At 40.8% G+C, this 19,756-nt stretch overlaps 1 protein-coding gene across 1 annotated transcript in view; it reads right to left on the bottom strand.

Annotated features, from left to right (window-relative positions):
- The window catches only part of sult4a1 (sulfotransferase family 4A, member 1), a 48,246-nt gene extending 29,126 nt beyond the window's left edge, over window positions 1–19,120 (bottom strand). The window contains exons 1-6 of the mRNA XM_056367416.1: window positions 18,952–19,120; window positions 7,451–7,581; window positions 7,220–7,300; window positions 5,200–5,326; window positions 5,014–5,108; window positions 3,342–3,480 (exon numbers count right to left, since the gene is read on the bottom strand). Coding sequence (XP_056223391.1) covers window positions 3,342–3,480; window positions 5,014–5,108; window positions 5,200–5,326; window positions 7,220–7,300; window positions 7,451–7,581; window positions 18,952–19,120 — 742 coding nt within the window. The remainder of the gene's footprint in view (window positions 1–3,341; window positions 3,481–5,013; window positions 5,109–5,199; window positions 5,327–7,219; window positions 7,301–7,450; window positions 7,582–18,951) is intronic.
- Window positions 19,121–19,756: the final 636 nt, after the last annotated feature.

The raw sequence follows: 19,756 nt of genomic DNA, 5'->3' as shown, positions 1-19,756 counted from the left end.
TATAGCATTGAAAAACGACATGTAAAGATTCAACAGCAGCTTCTCTCTGCAGCTGACCAGCAGCTGCACAGCATGTGGCTCATTCAGACATATCCCTGTATGACTGTACATCCATCTCTGTACAACATAGATGCAAATTCATGACAAGCATATGTGCCAGTCATATGATGAAATAAATAATAAAAATAATAATAATAATAATAAAGGTGCCCTGGTAGCTTATTAGGTAGAGTATATACCATGTGAGTCCTGGGTTTGATTGCGGATGATGTCGTAAAGGACAATTAAATCTCATCTTATAATATGGTGTGTGACCACTTAAAGCTTACTGCTACATATGGCCTCTCTGTGATCATCAGAACAATTAGGAAATAACTAAAAAATGTAATTAGCCTGTCAGATGTACGAAGCATGAGGGGCGAAACCCAGAGCAAAGCAGGGGCAACAGGTGCTCTGTGTGCCACTCCTGTCACAGCCTGCTCTGCTTCTCAGTGTTTTTCCACTCACCCTGCCTGTCTCACTCTCCACTCTGCCACACCTCCCCATCAGCCTCACTGTCCTCACCTGTTGCCCCTCGTTGCACTCCATCTCCAATCAAGCCAGTATATATGCATTCCCAGTTCACTCATTCTTTGCCAGATTGTTCTTAGTATCCATGCAAGACCTTCTAGCGTTCATCTTCCGGACTGACGTCCCGTTATCAACTCTGCTCGTCCCTGACCATCCCGCCTCATCTCTGCCCCGGTAAACGCCTCAATATTCTGTCCCCGACCACGAGTTCTGCCTGTGCGCTTCCTGGTCCCCGTCTGCCTGTCCCTGTGGCTGTTTTCTCCAGCTCTGACGTCGCAATTTGAGTGCCTTCCTGATCCTTCGTCTGGCTTTGATTACCCACCTGCCTGCTCCTTCCTGGTTTGTCTGCCCCGCTGACTGCTCACCTGGTTCTGATCCTCCTGCTCCCTCGACGACATCTCCAGCCTGCTCCCTAACACACGGCACCACCAGCCCCAGCTTTCAGGTCCACAAACTTACACCTTTGTTTGTGTGTGTGAGCTCAGTCACCTCGCTCCACTCACCTGACCCACGGCTCTCCAGCCCCGGATCCCTTCCTCTACCCCTAATACCCACCTGTGTGCATTATCTTGGCTGGTTCATAATCAAAGGTAAGACATTGACAGGTGACATGTTTTAGAGCCCCACAGAAAGACTGTCTTCACAGCACTATCTGGTGCCACATCACTTTGTCACCTGGACTATTGTGATAACCAGGACTTCTTCAGTAGACTTAAACTACTGTGTTCTGTGGATTGAAGATGACAGTTTTGGAAGTTGCTGTTTTTGTTTTGTTTTTTTTTTTTTACACAATATAATTTTTCAATGCTGTAATCACCAAAGGGAAATCACCTCCATTGTCCGGTGTTTGAGAAAGTTCCAGAATCTTGGAAACTGCAGGACTGCCTACACCCAGAGGTGAACTTGCTTGACAGTTTTCAGGCTGTAGTTTTGCTGGTCATCTATCGGCTCTCGTTCGTTGGTCTAATAAGAGTCCTGACTTAAATCTGTTAAGATGGAATTTTCTCTGCCTTCCTGGTCTTTAAACAACTTTGCAAGAGAAGGTCCGATGGCTCGTTCCATATCATTAGATCACTGATATGAATCAGGTCTGATCAAATAGCTCTAAAAGAGGAATAAGTTCATTACATTCATGCTCTCTCCTCTGCTGGGTGCATCGTTCTGTCTCTCTAATGAGTGTGTGTGTTGTTTATCCCGCTGATGTTTTCGTCCACTCTTCTACCAGGAATTGTACATGTTGCTGATGGAAGTCTCTGTCCTAAAGCTGCATGTTTTCCTTGTACTGTTTCTTGCTTCTTGTTTGTTTGACAAAGGAATGTTTGTGTCTTTTCTGTTTGTAAAATGCACACAAACTGAAAACATTTTATTTTATGCAAGTCTTCAACTTTATACTTGACAGTGGTGTTTTTTTTTTTTTTTTTTTTTTTTTTTTTTCCGGCCACTTCACCAAATATTTCAGTTTGCTTGTCATGAAGCAACTCACCTGAAATAGTTTTATGATGTCCTCTGTGACTCTTAAATGAAGAGACTACTCATGAGGGATATGTGAACTAAATTAAAAAGTTAATCAAAAATTAATCGACTCATTCTCAAATTACATTTATGTAATGTGCTCTGTGTGTGATCAGGAAACGCAGTGACATAGACTTGTGATTCCCCTCTCCTCACTGAAGGATGGTTGTTGGAAATGAACACATAGTTTACATAATGATATATGGTTCAAGAAAAGGATACAAGAACTTTCACTTTCACCATGATGATCCATTCATGGTCAACCACTGACCTCTTTTAAGGAGACACCATTGTTAGTGTTATGTTTCCCTCCATGCAATGATATTTTTCGAGGTGGTGGACAGAAAATCAAACTTTGTTTCTTGGTGTTTTATGTCCTGTTCTGTAAAATTGTTAAAATAAATGAAAAATAAGCTATTTACACACATTCTTCCATAACCATGTACAATAATATAATTTACTGAGAGGAGTCATTCTGCATATTGAGTATTTTTTACTTTAACATTTTGAATTCATGGCTTTTACCTGTGATCAAGTATTTTAGACTATTTCTACTTTTACTGGAGTAAAAGATAGGAACACCACAGAGCTCCACTCCTCATCTCCACCAACATTACACACAAAACCAAACTGTCTGCAGACAAGCTGCATTGTGGGTAATGTGGGCACCAGGTTTTAGTGGAGTTCTTGTTTAATGAAATAAGGTTATAAGTAGCATTCACATTGGATAGATGAACACATCATGAACATATATTTATGGAGGTTGACTCTAGAAGTCAGGATTCCCTGACCAGAGTTGGTTCCATTTTCAGCTTTCTCAGTTTTGTGGAAAAACATTATCAAATCTGTGGAATAGACCTTTAATCTGACTTAAAAAGTCAAGATGATTTCACTTTTCTATAATGCACCCTGACTTATTTAGTGTTTTGCTGAAAAAGAATTATGAAACTGATTCAATTTTAAATGCTTAAAAGCCATTGTGATGATTACCCATGTTTTAGGAAATAACTGGGGCAAAATTCAGGCTAGGTCATGGGACACTAGCTGTAAAATCAAAAGAAAAAACCAACAGATGCAGTGAAGGTGAGACACATGAAGACACATTAGGTGGATCTGATGTTTTGGAGATAGTAAGCTACTCCACAGTGTCAGTGCAGCTACAGTAAAAGCCCTTTCACCCAGAAACTCTAAACTCTGCCTAGTTAGTTATGAACAGAGCAGCGTCATATTTGTCCTCGTCTATTTCCTTTCCCACTCACCCCTGCAAATGGACAGCGCCTCCGAGTTGCAGCACTGCTCGATGAGCTGGTTACAGCTCTCCACCATACCCTCCAGCTGAGCCTTGTCACATGACACACCCAGGAATCGGGCCAACTGCTCCACCAACGTCCCTAGATCCTGGAGAGGAGGATTTATGACAATGGAAAATCTGTGAAAGCAAGAATCATAACAACAGAGACAGAAATGTGCCTTCCTTTTGTGCCTTTGAATAACACTGAGTCAGTGATTGTGTTTCCTCAAACAGCATACACCCACAGCTGTAGAGAACATACAGTTCCCTGTTCTTAAACAATCTGTGTGGTATAAAGGTAAAAGACAGGACAAAATGTACAGCTCTGTATGGACTATATGTCATGTAGGAACAGTTGCACATAGTGGCTATCATTTTACAGCCCTGGGTTACATGCACATATGTTTGTATTGCATAAGGGTGTGTGTGTCTGTGTGTTCAAAATAGGCCAGGCAAGAGATAGGGACCCAAAGGTGTTACACAAATGATGGTAAACTCTCTCTCCAGTACAGTCTGTCAAAATGAAGAAGAATAAAAGAAGAAAAAAATCATAAATAATAAAAAAACATAAAAACATAATCACAAAACAATGCCAACATGGATATGCTTAGTAAGTACACTATTTACCATGCCCACTATCTTTGTTTAGCGTATTGGGATGATGATATTGGCTAATCATCCAAAGTTGAGGCTGAGTGTGATTAAAAAAAAACCAACAACTGTGGCAAACTGCAGCCAGATTATATTTCTCTGTGGGTGTGTGACTCATTCCACACAGTCAAAATTTACATTGCTAATATAAACATAATTGATTTGTGCAGATAACGAAATTAATTCGGCCCATACTTGGGCCACATGCCTATTCTCTTCTGGCCCATATACAGACTGACTCTAAGATGATACGTCCACATCTGGACCAATTCTGGAAATCGTCCAGCTGTCAGTCAGTACTGGAGGATAACGGCCGGATTTCACCCTCATGTGGTAGTGGATGGACTAGACTAGGGCCGAGGACCCAGGCATATGTTGGGCCACAAGTTTGATTCAGATCCATTGTGTCATTCTATTTAATTTGAGTGTTTTTTAATGTATAATGTATGACCACCGCTAAATTAACATGCCCATTTCTATATATACTTACACCTCTTAATAAGCAGGGAGATTTTCCTGTATCTTAACAAGTTAATGACAATTTGAAATTATTATCAGATCAGGTGATTCATCATCTGCAAGCTTCAGTTATGGTAATTACAGTTTTTATTCATACCCCAGTCATCTATAAAATGGAGACTGTCCTCCTGTGAAAAATGAGCTCACAGGTCATTTGTGCAGCAGCTTATTACAACCCATAGTTACATATTGTTGTTAGGCGACATCTAGTGGTCGTAGTAATTATGACAGGAGCAAAAGGTATATTAAAGTCCATTCAGTGTGGATAGAGGTTAAAATGTAACACAGCAGCACAGTACATCAGTATCAGTATCAGTATCAGTATCAGTATCAGTATCAGTGCAGCAGCTCCACTAACCTGACTCCCTTTTCTTATCTAAATTACACCAAACAGTCATATCTGCACAGACTGCTGGGATGAATAAGAGTTTGCAGACAGAGGCTGAAAAAGGAGACACTGGTAAATTTACCTTGTACATGTCTTCATATTTCAAGAAGAGGACATTAAAGTCCATACGATGCTCCCAGAATTCCTGCACATGTTCAAACCAGGAACCATATCCCACTGTGAGAGAGAGAGAGATGCTGGATGAACGTACAGTAGTCTGTGCACAGAGACACAACAGGACGGGAGTCGGTCACTGGACCAGACTTACACTTGTCATTCATGAAGCGCCGAGAGAACTCCTGGAAGGTTCCCCGGTAGCTCATGGTCCTGAGAGAGCGGTGGAACTGGTAGTAAGACACCACCAGGTCCTTGGGGTTCCGAGCCATGTAGATCACCTGGAAGAAACCACAGTACTTACTATGGTCAGATACAGAATGCCAGTGCTGTGTACAGAAATGTAATACATGACATAGGTATATGTCACAATATCAAGAGTGATGTCACTATAAGGGGTTATATTATTATCACATATATACATCCTCTGGATATGAAGATATACTGTATGTCCATAACACATTTGAAATACCCACATCATTTGCATATGTACATACATATGCACAAAATATCTATATGAGGAATCTTTATACGGTATAACATGTCGTGACCATATTTTTTAATAATATATATTTAATTTATATATGCAAGTTCATTCTGGCAAAGTGGTTTCAGACTTTTTGTTGTATATACACTGTTGCCCATAAAGTTGGAATCATTTTGTTTTCAGACACAATCCTCTGTTTATTCCTATTTAAATGCATCAGTAATCACTTTTGACCAGTCGCAATGATTACATTATGTGTCCCAATTAACCAGGTGAAATGAAATAAATCACATTGTCACAATCATTTCATGGAAAGAGGTAAAAAATATTTTATTCCAACTTTATGAGCAACAGTGTAATATCAACATATACTGACAGGCTTTGGGACTGATATGTATATATGCTTCCTATGTAAGCATACATATATAAACATACATATTTGTATGGGCTGGACATATATGTAAATGTATGAAACTGTTCCAATTTCTAATAGATTTTTTTTATTTTTTTTACATATGTTTTTATTTTACAATTTATTTCATATATGGAAATTCAATATATGTACATATATTAGCTTTGCCTATGAGTGACTCTTGATGTCATGTAAACACTGCTGCATATTAGAGGCTACTAGGCAACTATGTTAGACTGTACAGATGTGAGAGCTGTTTGAACCAGATATATAAATGTAATATATGACATATATGTCATTAGATTTTAGTTAATCAACAATTCCAGAAACGTGGCACATTAGAAAGTTGAGTAAGCTGTCATAGCAAATGGTGACAGAAACAATGTTTCAGCAAAGCAATAGCAAGAAATTTCAAGTTATAATTGTTCTCACAAATCTTCTGTAAATACCAGTCACGGGTTAATGTCAGTTGTCAGGACATGTCAGTATATATATATATATATATATATATGCTCCCGCATGCCTATATGCGCTCCTGACAACGTGTGGGCTCCTGATGGGTTGCGGACGTGTCCTGGGAGATCTCCTCCCAGACCTGGGTCAGGGCATCAGTGAGCTTCTGGACAGTCTGTGGTGGTAATTGGCAGCGTTGGATCCATCGCTTGCCTCCCCAGACCATAACTGACCCATGCTGGATGACATTACAGGCAGCATAACGTTCACCACGTCGTCTCCAGACTTTTTCACACCTGTCACATGTGCTCACTGTGAAGCTGCTCTCATCTGTGAAGTGAGTAGTGGACCTTTTTCCCTTTTTGGGGTTTGTCTTGCTTTTGTCTCTCCATTGCACCTGTTGTCACTTTCATTTGCACCAAAGCAGGGGAAATTTATTCATTTGTGCCTCATAAATGGACAGATTGATATCCCTGAAGTTTAACTGACTTGGTGTTATACTGTGATGATTAAGTATTCCCTTAATTTTTTTGAGCAGTGTATATATACTGACATTTATGTATAGGTTATATTATTCAATGATTCATTAATAATTGATTCATTAATTTTATCCCTCAATGTTTCGGTTTTTTGATTGATGAAAACCAAATAATAAAATGAAACAGCTGATTCCAGTTTTGTGTATGTGACTTCACTCTTCTGTCTAAACTAATATTACAAAATTAAATTTTATCAAATTCAGGGCACAGTTTGTGAATATGTCACACCTCCCTCAGAATAAAACTTTTACATTAGCATCTTAATTCAATGAAAACTTCAAACCTTGGCCTCTCCATTGTGCATGGCTGTTGGTAGGAACCGGTAGGGAAGATGGCTTTTGATCAGTCGAGGGGATGTGAGCTCCTGTGGAAAAAAAGATTCTTTAATCTGTATTTCTGCCGTTCTCTTATCAGTGCTGCTGAGTTAGCCCCCACCAGCTCAGTCCTCCTGCAGTCCTATAATGATTGAGTCTGCTAAATGAACTGTAGCCTGATCTCAGCTCCAGTACTGTACCTGTATGATGTCCAGGCCGGGTTGGGGATACTCTAAGACAGGCAGTTGCTCATCGATGTTCATAAGGCCAATTTCATCTGGGTCTGCTCCCTGGCTCACTAAATACACAACCTCCTGGAGTAGACTGGTACCTACAAGGACAGCGGAAAGACGGGACGAGAGGAGACAGAAGAGAGGAAACAAGAAAGAGGAGACAGGAGAGGAAAATTCTTTATGAGTGAAAGTAAAAGGAAGTCTGTAACTGTACAAATAACCAGTTAGTTTTCATCACAATACCAATGATGAGGTTATTCACTTTTCTGTTATTTTACAAAAATCCAAAGATCAGTGTTTATTCACTACACTATCATAGAGAGGAGAAACGTCAGTTTAAACCATAAAGCTACACAAAATAATATTATATTATATACAGAGAATTATCACTCAGCTCTGCAGTCCCTCTCAACTCTCCTGAGTCTTTCAACCTGTGTTTTGATTCAGCTCAGCAAAAGCTGGATGTAAATAAGCTGTTGTTTGCCAACACATTAGCCACTAGTTAAAGATTAATCAGTCACTCATTTTGTGATGCACTTTCAATGCAGCAGAACAGGAGTCTTTTTTATTTCACACAATCATGTTCCATGTCTAAACCTTGTGAATGCATTACCCACGGTGCGCTTTGACCAGAAAGAGTTTGGTCATATATTGGAGAAGAGCTCAGTGCACAATGCGAAGCCCCCCAGCACTCTAGGCCTTAGCTGCATAACTACAGGATGGTGCACATCGAGCCTGAGCCAGCTCTCAGGGGGTGTGGCCTCCTGACACATAGAGTAGAGGAGCCTGACAGGGGAAGGCTCTGCCTCCATTACTGAAGACAGTGGTCCAGTAGGAGAAAAGAAGTGGATGGTGTTTTCCTCTGTGTCTCTGTCTCAGGATGATACATGTTACATTCTGTATATTATCATATATATTATTATTATAGGTCTACCTACACAAAGCAGTATAATCGATCAGTGTGTGTGTGTGTGTGTGTGTGTGTGTGTGCGTGCGTGTGTGCGTGTGTGTAGGTGACTGATGGAAGAAATTAATCATATAACTGTACTGGTGGAGGTGGGGCAGTATGTGCTTATCATTCAGCTACACTCCATATGTTGATGTGTAGATACTGTTAGGTTTGGCCAAGGAAGTGGTGAATTTTATCATTACAGGAGCTCATGAAGTCATCACAGTTTTATAAGTAACTAACCTCTGTAATAGAAAAATCATATTCTGCACTTTGTATAACCTGGTTTTGCACTTAGTATAATCTGGCTTTGTATATCCTTGGACATGAATCTGTCCTCACATGCACACTCCTTATCTGGTACTGTCTGGTACAAATTAAGGGGTCCTTGTCCTTGAACACGCAGCTGCTTCTTTTCGACAGTTAGACAGTTTTGAGGGCACCCAGAATTGTTCACACACACATCCTGACCATGCCTCCTTCTGTCCTCTTCCTATAAAGTTAATGTACACTCTTTGTTCGATATCAGTCTGCAATTACACTCTGTTGACGCTGTACACTGATCCTTTGCAAAGCTCTTATTAAAATATTCAAAGACAACTTGATCATCTTGATAACTTTTCATTTTCAAATTTCCATCAGTCCTCTTTGTTTAATTTTCCTGTCATAGAGTGGAGTGTCATTCACAGTGAGTCTGCAGCATGATCAACAAGAAGGGACTAAAGTTAGGAGTCTGGTATATTGAGACTTAATGAAGTGTTGATGGATCATTTCCTTACAATTAGCTACAGCTCTATCACATGGACATCTATTGAAGACATGTAGCAAAGCATAGCAATTGAAAAGTTATTAAAAAAGGATCTGACAACACTGACTCTATGGAAAGACTATTAAATGTTCAACCTTGTTTCAAAACACTGTGTGGGTTTATTTACACTCTGAGAGAAGAGACTAATAATAAGATACTATACACATTACTAATATTAATTCATGAATATTCAAATCACCCACTATAGTGACTTTATCTGTACTGAGAATCCAGATAGAGTCAAGGACCAAAAAGTGTTTCACTAGAATAAATAGAATTGGTTGTAATGTTTCCCAGGTTGGATGTGAAACACTAAGAACAAGAACAAGGCTTTTGACTGAGTTCAGATTCAGGGTTTATTTAAAGTGATTGTCAGAAAGGATTCATTTAGACTAACATGTTCATCACAGATAGGTTTCTGTGAGACAAAATAAATCAATATTGTCATGATATGCTCTTCCTTGTAAACTTTGTGCCTGGATTCTGTTTAATGTTTCCTGTTTTATTTTGAAATTACTGTCCATGTTGTAGTTTTAATACCTGTCTTTGCTTTTTGCCCGCTGTTTTTCTGTTCCACCTGTGTCTCATTAATTAATTAGCTCCCTGTGTATTTACAGCCTTGTGTTGCACCTCCTCAGTTTCTACATGTTTCATGACTTGATTCCTCCTCCTCTTACCTGCCTTACTCATCTCACCCGTCTCACCTGTCTTACCTATATATTGACCCTTTTGCCTGTTTCCTGGATTGTGGATTCTTGCTGGATTGAGATTTGGATATGCTTGCCTGTTTTGGACTGCCTTGCTGCCTTTTGACCCTGGAGTACCTCATCAGCTTGGAAACCTTTGTTTGCTTGTTAAATAAATCAGTGAATGCAAGTTCAACTTTAATAACTATTAAAGTCATATTAAGGATATATTGTAAGTTTCTTACTCAGTATTTTTGCTCTTCAGTCTAATGATGAACAAACTGTTATGAACATGTGAAGCAGATAAAACAGTTAAAGTTGATGTCAGAAAAGAGGGGTGAAGTAGTTGATGTCTGATGAGTCAGTCTGACAGATTTATAATCATGGGAAATATTCAGCAGTCTGTGCATCATTGTTCTAATCAAAGACATCAGAGGTTTAGTTTCTTCATGTTATTCTGAGCTGCGGTGATGGAAGAAGAGTGAGAGCATCAATACAGTCAGGAATCCCCTCAGATTAAATAATATTTGTTCAATTAAAATGACACTATGATAGTTATTATATATTTATTTAGTGTGATAAACTCTCCTGTTTTAAAACCAGAGTGGACAAATGCAAGGTCTGGAACAGCAAAACAATTCCACTGATTTATATAAATGTCTACTACTCATTATTATTTATCACTTGTAAAGTTTTGATCCCGTCAGGATCCTGTAGGAATGATGACTCAGTTTTTCCAGGTATCTGATTGGTCAGTAGTTTGACTGTTGACAAGTTTTGATCTGATCAAGTCTGATCAAGTCAAGAGAAGATTAGGAGTTAAGTTAAGTTACCATGGTGATTTAGCCGGGTAACAAGTGAACCACTGTAGTAAGACTGAAAATCCAGGTAACCTGAAGTTACCTCGATAACCTCATATCCTACTTCGTAAAACAGCTTGAGACGATCTAATGTTTAAGAGTCCAGTTTTTGGTTGGTCAGGGGTAGACACAGTCACTATGGGGTTTTGGGTGGTGAACTCTTCTAATGGAAGCACAGAGAAGTGTGTGAGACTGCAGCCCCTACTCCTCGTCTCAACTCTGGGTTCTCATGGTTCTGGTGTAGTAATAAATTCAATCAGATTTCTGAGATGTGAGAGCTGCTCCATCAAACTTTGGATGTATGTCGTCTCTCCTAATGAAACCAAGACTTCCCCAGAAAGTCTGCAAATTATCTACAAAGCCAATGTCATCAAGACGTCACCTGGACAGTCAGTGGTTGAATGGGGACATCACTGGTTGAATTTGGCAGGAGCCCAGAGAAAACTACACATTATGTTTGTCAACATTAATTTTAGTGACCTCTGATTGTTGTAATCAGGTATCATTAACACCAGCGTGATTTACCATTATTGATTTTAGCTCTGTTTATCCTTAGCCCGCAGTTTTAAATACGATTCTCCATCACCTGCTATGGCCCCAGGAAAACATCTGACTCACAGGTGTCTCTAACTTCACTTTTTTCGGATACAGCTGCCAATAATCAGAGCTAATTTCCCAGGGGGTATGTCATTGAGTGGAGAAAATGTGTTTGAACCATGAACCGTGGACTTCTGCTTAGGGCTGCGTTTCCTCCAGACAGTCACCCAGCCATTATGACTTCCCAGCTACTTAGAGCTTGCCAATGTAATGCTGAGAAGGCTGAAGTGGAAAAGTCTGTTCCTGCTTAAAGAAGGAAGTGTGTAGCCAGAGGCTGGCCACATGCTGACTGTGAAGCCAAATAAATCATGTAATGAAAATTTCCTGAAAAAGCTTCCTTGTTCTGAAACTCTTATTTCACATTAGTACCAGTGATGAGGTATTTTTTAAACATGAAAGGGTTCAATTGTGTTAGACACATTAAAAAACATCAGCTGTGCCTTCAAAATTGAAATAAAAGCCCAAAAATATTGAGGCCAAGCAATATTGGGTAAGCCTATACCTAGCCTATAAACCTATCCAGGAGTTTCTTTAACCAATTGTACGCATCTACAGTATATTTGGACACCCTTTCTGGTCCAGAGCTGAGCAGAGACTGGAAGATTCTCCACCTCACATCCATTGTTGTCAGTCCAGTTTACAGGTTATATATGGAGCAGATATACCATCAATATTATTTTAGATTCTTAAGTTTTGAGTCTTTGATTTCAGATGTAGACAAAAACAGCTAATTTCTGTAAATTTAGTCTGAAATGACAACTGTTGCTGGTAGATTTTATCAGCTGTAGCTAGTTATTTAGATAATCAAGCTCAGGTTAGCTACATGAGTTGGTTAAAAACAGACTCTGGCCTCATTTTTAATATTTCAGACCAAAACAAATGCTTTGTCAGCAACAATTCTGGCCTCCATTTGGCCACAACCCTCGCTCCCCTCCTCTCCCTTCCCTTCATGCTCTCAGTCAGCAAGCTGTTATGAAGCTCAGTTAAAGTGTCACTAAACACAGAGGCACAACTGAATAAAGTTTCTCTGTGAGCACAATAGCCAAAAAAAACAATCAAGACACAACCATTAGCCCACACTAGCATTGCTGTGATATGCACCACAGTAATGTCAGTTAGCCAGCTACTGATAGCAACATTTGCTGAACACATTTAAAATAAGGGTAAAAGCAATTTAGCTAACATTATCATGTCTACTGTAGTCGTCACTAATGAAAACAGACATGTAACATTATTAACCATCACTGACACATGGAGGAGAAGAAAAACCAGTTCTGAGTCCAGCTGGACTCTTTAGCAGGTCATAGGGTTCTCGTCTCAGTAATGTCAGACCAGTATTGGCTCCATGGTCGGGGAAAGAAAATCAGCCTTGGACTGATCCACTGGGACCAGCTGCACGAAAGACACTGACGGAGCCAGTAAAGATTTTAAAAAACTTTATGGATGTTTTGATGGTACGCTGGCGGACCAGGATTTGAGCCGGTAGTCAAGCTGTGCTCGGGTCTCATCTCTTTCTTTGTCTGAGACCTTTTAAGATGAAAACGTAGTTTCTTCTTCAGTGGAGCAAATTCTAAAGGTAATTTTAACCTGAAGGCTAGGTGCTGCACTGTGTCATCTCACCTGTGGGCAGAGCCTGTGTGTTTATAAACACAGAGAGGACCAACAGTTTAACAGCAGGGTTTTACATGCACAAACATGCATACGCTACCAGACCAACTACCAAAACAAAGAACTGAGAAACTCAGATTACAACACACACAGAGGGGGTGTGGCTTTGTTCTCTGCCCAGGACGCCATTATTCCACTTTATCTTTACATAGAAAATAATAGTTTGCTAATGTATTATTGTTTAAAATGCAATTTACAGAACCTTTAAACTAGAACCTTGTAAAAGAGCTCTTAAATATGTATGTGATGGCAAATACATAATTTGTAACAGTAAAGCTGCTCATGTGAGGCAAAAACTCAGAATCCTCACCAGCTGCTGATCAGTGAAGACATGGAAATAAAGAAACATAAATATTGCTTTTGTATTTCAGTGTTGAGATGACAGCATAGAGAAGTCATCCTCACACTGTGGGAAAATACACAGTGGATGTGTTGGTGTTTTAACCTTGTTAACGTCCATATGTATAATACAAGACATGATGAGTGAAATAATCATAACACTGTGTAAGCCACTGCCAGTTACAAGCTAACAAACTACATAAACAAATAAAAGATGCTAACTATGTTAACTGTTCTGATACATCTGCTAGTCTCTGATTCTGGTCGCAACAGACTACTCATCTGAGTCTGGGTCTGACTGAGGCTCAAACAGGTGGCTGAGTCTCTCTGATGTTTCCTCCTCTAACCACTTTCATACTCTCTGCTCTTTCACTTGTCAACCTGGAGCAAGCAGGTGGTGGGTTGGGCATAAGAACCGATCCAGATCTCTCAATCAGGAAGTAAGAGTAGATGAGCTTCAAACCCAGTTTTTCTATGTGAAAACCATTTTAAACAAAATATTAATTATAACAGAGGATTTTTTATAGAGTTTAAAACATGTCTGGAGGAACTTTAAAGTAATATAATGAAAACTTATGATATGCTCCTTGGCTTTGGAAATAACATTTGTTTATTACAGTAGGAAGTAAGCTAGTTGGGCCTGCTAATGATTACAGTAGAGCAGATAAACAACCTAAAACAACATGCACGCTGCTTCATCCTGTGGAGAAATTCAAAGCTTGACAGATATGGTTGCAATTAGCCAATCACAGTTTGAGGTGGGGGTTTAGTGAATGGTCAGTTAGTGGTCTTAGTTTCCTCAGCCAAAAAATTAGAATAAAGTCATCAATCTCAAAAAAAGCAGTCAAACTGAAGAACTCTGATTTTCAACAGGGCGGTGTCATAGGGCAAAGTCAGTTCATCACCTATCTGCCCTGCTTGATTTGCCCTGGTCAAATATAAGTGCAGAAACAGCTGAGGCAATGAGCAGCATCAGCTCGGCTGCAAAGCAATAGGTCAGAATGATTCTAAACTGCTTCAGGACAAGAGCTGTTCATCAGGAGCATCATGACGACCCAAAAGCTGAAGATCACCATACCAAGCATCAGCTGGTGTAACTGCCACTGGACTCCTAGAACTGTGTCTGTAGAAACAAACAAAGCTTTACTATATGGAAGTCTGCCGGAGTCTGGGTTTGGTAGATTCTAGGAGAAGGCTGAGGCCTGAAGGCACAGAGCAAATGTAGAGTTCGGGGAAGGAGATATAATGGTGCTGGGGCTGAGGCTGTTTCTTAATGGGTTGGCCTCAGCCCCTTAGTTCCGATGAAGACTGATCATAGTGTGTTTTCAACAGTTTGTTTGTATCTTTCCTGTTTCAACATGACAGTACACCAGTGTGCAAAGCCAACTCCAAGAGGAAAGGGTTTTCCCAGAACGTCCTGCACAGATCCTGGACCTCAACCCGATCAAACACCTTTGACATGAGCTGGATTTTCTCACTGATCATAAGCTAGACCTTATCAACCAACATTACAACCTTACATAGTAAACAAGTCCCAGCAGCAGGTTCAACATTTGGTGGAAGCACATTAATACCCATGGTTTTGGAGAGACCTGTTAAACAATCACATATGGGCATAGAGTTCAGGGGCCATACAGCTATACGTACATCATTTTTCATTTTAAATCATGAAAGTTTTTCTGGATTCAAGTTATTAGATGTTGATAAAGCTATGTAGTAGCAACATTGGACTGACCAATGGTGTAGCTTCATCACTCAGTTGAAAGACATTCATGTTTACAGGGTTGACCCTGCTGCTTAATCACTACATCACGCCACGCAGCCAGTGTGTTTCCCAGCATCACATGGCTTGAGGTAGTGTAAACATCAGATTGTTGGTTTCAGAAACAGAAAGTCAGACGTAAACAGCCCTAATCTGACATCACAGAGATGTCAGGAGAGAGGGTTTCTAAAGGTATCCAATCATCCCACCAGCAGTTTAGACAGAGTAAAAGCCAATTTAAAATTTCTTAAATGATGAAAATATGAATATACCAACAGTGAGGCAACACACCACTGTTGTATATCTAAATGGGCTCCTCAGCAATTTAGGATTGGCCTTTCATAAAACACTGAGATATTCTATATAGGGGTCAAGCTCCAAAAGTAATGGATCATACACTTCCCATGATGCAATTCAATACCTTTTATTCGACTCTCCCTGCCTGGTAAAGACCAACATCTTTCAAACTCCATGTGCAGAGTTTGTTTCCTGCTAAAAATAAGTAAATAACATGACATCATCAAGGTGAAGACTTTTGTTCTCACATGGTTCTCCTCCTCAAGAGCATTACAAACAGTAAAGTGCTTCTTAAAAGGTGTGATTTTCATTTTGTGAAATGCCTCTGTTTGTTTCAGGAGGTAGTGAAGAGCTCGCAGCCTGAGCAGAGGCTGCCTGCTCTGCATCAGTGCTTCTGATTTTAGTGCCCCCTGTGATTTATTTGTGCCTTTGTGCAGTGCAGAGGTGCACCACCTGCAGGGAGACATGACAGAGCATGTGGCTGAGGTCACAGCAGCCATAAATGCACCCCCATCAAAAACTGTAGGGAAAACCCAGGATTCTACCCCCTCCTCTATTTTACAGAATCTTTCTAATCCCATTGGCCAAGACAGAAACATGTGAGCCAATGGCATCATAGCTCTGCGGCACCTTAGGCCCATGGCCTGCCATGTGCTTTCTTTCCTCTGCACCAGAAGAGACAGATACAACAACACAGACCAGGGGGGTGTGGCTGCAGGTTGCTTGAAGAAGCAGCAGAGTTTTTCATTTTGTTGCATTAGGTCAACCAGCTTTGTTTACAGCTTCATGGACATGCATGTCTTTCTATTTGTCCTCTGAAAGGTGTCCAGCAGAGGGCACATCTCCATCCTCATAGGTCCTTTAAAGGACAAACATGAAGATCACTGGGTTTTACAAGGTTTTTACCCAACAACATTCATGTGTTGTGTGGAAAACTACAGAGAAACAGAAGAGAGGCCAGATCTTGCTCTGACAGAGCAGTCCAGACCTGTTCAGACCTGGTATTAACATCCATCTCAGATGATCTGATCACCAGTGGATCACTCTAAGTTCAGCTGTGAATACATCCAAGACACATTGAGGACGTATTTGAGATCCGATTCAGAGGTGGTCTGGACCACATGTGGCCACATTCTTTTAGCAGAGTGAACATGAATGTGTCCTGGGCCACACTTAAGTCTGTCATGGTCCAACAATGCATTTGGTCTACCTTTGCGAACAGAAATGATGTATGTGTTTATTTGCATATAGAACGAGGAACTGAGATCCAATCAGAAGTGCATTTTAAATCCAGGTGTAAGCTGATGTAATTAGAGCTGACCAGTTGTGACCGGATCACTGAAGATACATTAATGCAGGTCTGAACAGGACCAGACTTATGAGTGTTCTTGGTGCCCATGCCCAGATTGATGTGTTCAGTACCTAATGACCTTAACAGATGATCCTGAGCCTGAGAAAACAGCCTTGATATCAAACCATTGTTCCCTGGAAATTAAGCTTAGTGAAACTTCAGTCTGGAAGACTATCTCCTTGCGCATGCCTTCTAAGTCACAAGCATCCCGCTATCTATAAGTTCCACCCTCCCATTCAAGTCTTCACCCATCACAACCTTATACGGTGGCCTTCAGCCAGTCACCTGTACACTGTCAAACTTTTAAATTGTTCTTTTAAGCACCATGAAGAATCTGCGTATATGCTCATCATTCTGCCTCGCAGCACTGCTGGGTTTTTCCACTACGATACATGGCTATCTCCCCTACATCAACACTAGCCATTTTCTTATAGCATTTCCCCTGCATCACTCAACACTACAACACTCTGTTCTGCTCTGCATTTTGTCATTTGGCCCTTATGCCAACATTCAGTACCTTTGTGTAACTGAGGTGTCTTTGGTTGTGGGACTTTAATGCAGGAAACTGGAATTTCTTCCCTTCACAATCCAACAGTTGCTGTTTTGTCACCTTATAAAGCTAGAATTAATGTGTGAGCAAACAGTTGTCTATTTAGAAATTGTGTTTGTGTCCACCTGATGTATGGAAATGCAATATTCCCTCTCTTTTAGGTCTGTGTTTTGTCTCCACCAGCTCCTTTAGCTGCTAAATGCTCCACTCTGTTCACAGCTGCTGAGTCTGCTGTTTGCTGCACACTGCAAAATCAAAACAGTGAGCTGACATCGGTCTGACAACTCTCACATTTCACATAATCATTTGATCTATTGTTTAGTTTGTTTATTGTTTATTGTTTTAGTAAGTGATAAAAACTTTTCAGTGCAGCTATAACTGAGGGCCTAACCCCCAACATATCTGTCATTTTCCAGTCTTTCCCTAACACTACCATAGCTTGCTCTGGAGGCTATGAATCATTTGTAACTTTGGTTTTGCAAAACTGTCAGGAAATATCACTGACTTTGCAAAGCATCAAAGGATGTTGCAACCTGTGTCTGACGAGCCCTGGATGAGTGATGGCTGAGGAAAGTTAACAAAGGGCCCGTGTGGATCAGGATGCAGCACGAACCTGTGCTGTTACACACTGGTCTGTTACACATACACACACTACTGCACTCGACTGCTTTCTCTCACAGTATCATGTAACACTGTGTGTATGGTGCAGCAACACTGCATCATGTATCCACTCACCCTCTTTATTTTTTTGTCCCAGCATAACTTTAAACCAACAAACAGCAACGATCAGCTGCAACTTCTCAGTTCATCTGTTTTTCTAAGGCTTTAGTCAGAGAACAGTTAGGTGTGTTTTCCAATGGAACCAGAGGCAATGCATTAATTTCTGTAAGACTGATCTGTAGCTGTATCATGTATTAAGCCACATGGTCTAAGTGATGATAACTTGGGTAATCTCATCATCAGTTATGGACTTTGCTAACTGTGAACAGGCCTATTGACTGTCTTCCATCACAGAGGTGTTGCTGCTGAGATGCTGAACCAGAAGATGAGAGATGATTCCCATGACAACAGTCAAACATCCCTCTGCCCCTCTCCGTGTGTGCACTACAGCCGTCACATGACCGGACCCACCCAGCGCACAACAGGGCACCGCGCACGGCAGCAGGTTGCAGCAGCGCTGCGCAAAGACATTCGGAGATGGATGTAAACATGAACTCTCATCACTATGCTGAGACGTGTGGGCTGACTGATTCACTGCAGCCACGCAGTCATCTATTTACTGTGTCTCGTAGTGATTATGACACAGAGGCTGGTAAACCTTGAGAAAGGCCTGTAGAGATATTAGATAACTGACCCACCCAGCGCTATTAAATATGAAACACCACCTGCTTTGTAACTTTAATGAAGCCTGGGACTAAGGCATGTAAAATGGAGCCTACAGCTGATACGGGCTGTACATTGGGTCGCTCTGTGTCAAATGAGAAACTTTGAGAATCACAGGGGAAACCTGCAGTCGTCGCTGCAGCAGAGAGCAAATACAAGTGAAGACATCTGACGACCCAGCGAGCACTGCGCAGATGGTGACGCAGAGGCTTGTTTACCTGACTTCGGGTAGGTGACAATCCATATGTCGCTACTTCTGAGGGAGAAATTCGCGATCTCCTCCATCTTCCCTCTGCAGAAGGGCGGCAGCCGCACTCCATCAAACTCGAAGTATTTGCTCTCAAACTCGATCGGCGTGCTCGGCGTGTCTGCCTCGCTTTCGGCCATCGTCCAAACGAGCCGCCAGTGCAAAGGAAAGGAAAGCGCGAGGCACCAAGCGAACAGTGTGATCCAGAGGAATAAAATAGATGAGGATGATGATGGTGATGAGACTGATCTGAACACCGCTGCCTCTCGCTTTGGGATGATGAGGAGGAGGAGGCTCGCGCTGGATGCTGTGCGGCGGGCGGGCGAGTTGATCTACAGCCAATCACGTGGGAGATAAGTGATGTAATGCGCGCACACGAGGTCCAGCATCAGGACCACTCTTACCGGGGCGACGAACGCACAGCCCCATAGGCTCCAGTAAACAGTATCAGTATACTGATATTATAGGCCTCATAAAATCCTATAGAATCATTTACTGTAATGTTGATGTTATAAATAAACCATAGCATGTTATTAAATAGCATGATGTGATTGTGTGTTGTGTCCATATATTTAATATGGAGTTAATGAAAGCAGTTAGTATCATAAACACCCCAACAATGATCATATACTGATCCTATAGAGTCACAGTCACAGTAAACTCAGTTAGTGTTTCTGTGCTGCTCTTCAGACAGATAATCAATAGTCAATGATTACTGTGATTGCTGTACCACTACTAATATATGTTATATGTAGGGTTGTTTTATTTTTTTATTA

Source organism: Seriola aureovittata, chromosome 22 (genome assembly GCF_021018895.1).
Source record: "Seriola aureovittata isolate HTS-2021-v1 ecotype China chromosome 22, ASM2101889v1, whole genome shotgun sequence".
In the NCBI taxonomy this organism is placed as follows: Eukaryota; Metazoa; Chordata; class Actinopteri; order Carangiformes; family Carangidae; genus Seriola; species Seriola aureovittata.
The sequence above is the reverse complement of the archived record's forward strand: the minus strand, read 5'-3'. Positions and strand labels throughout refer to the sequence as shown.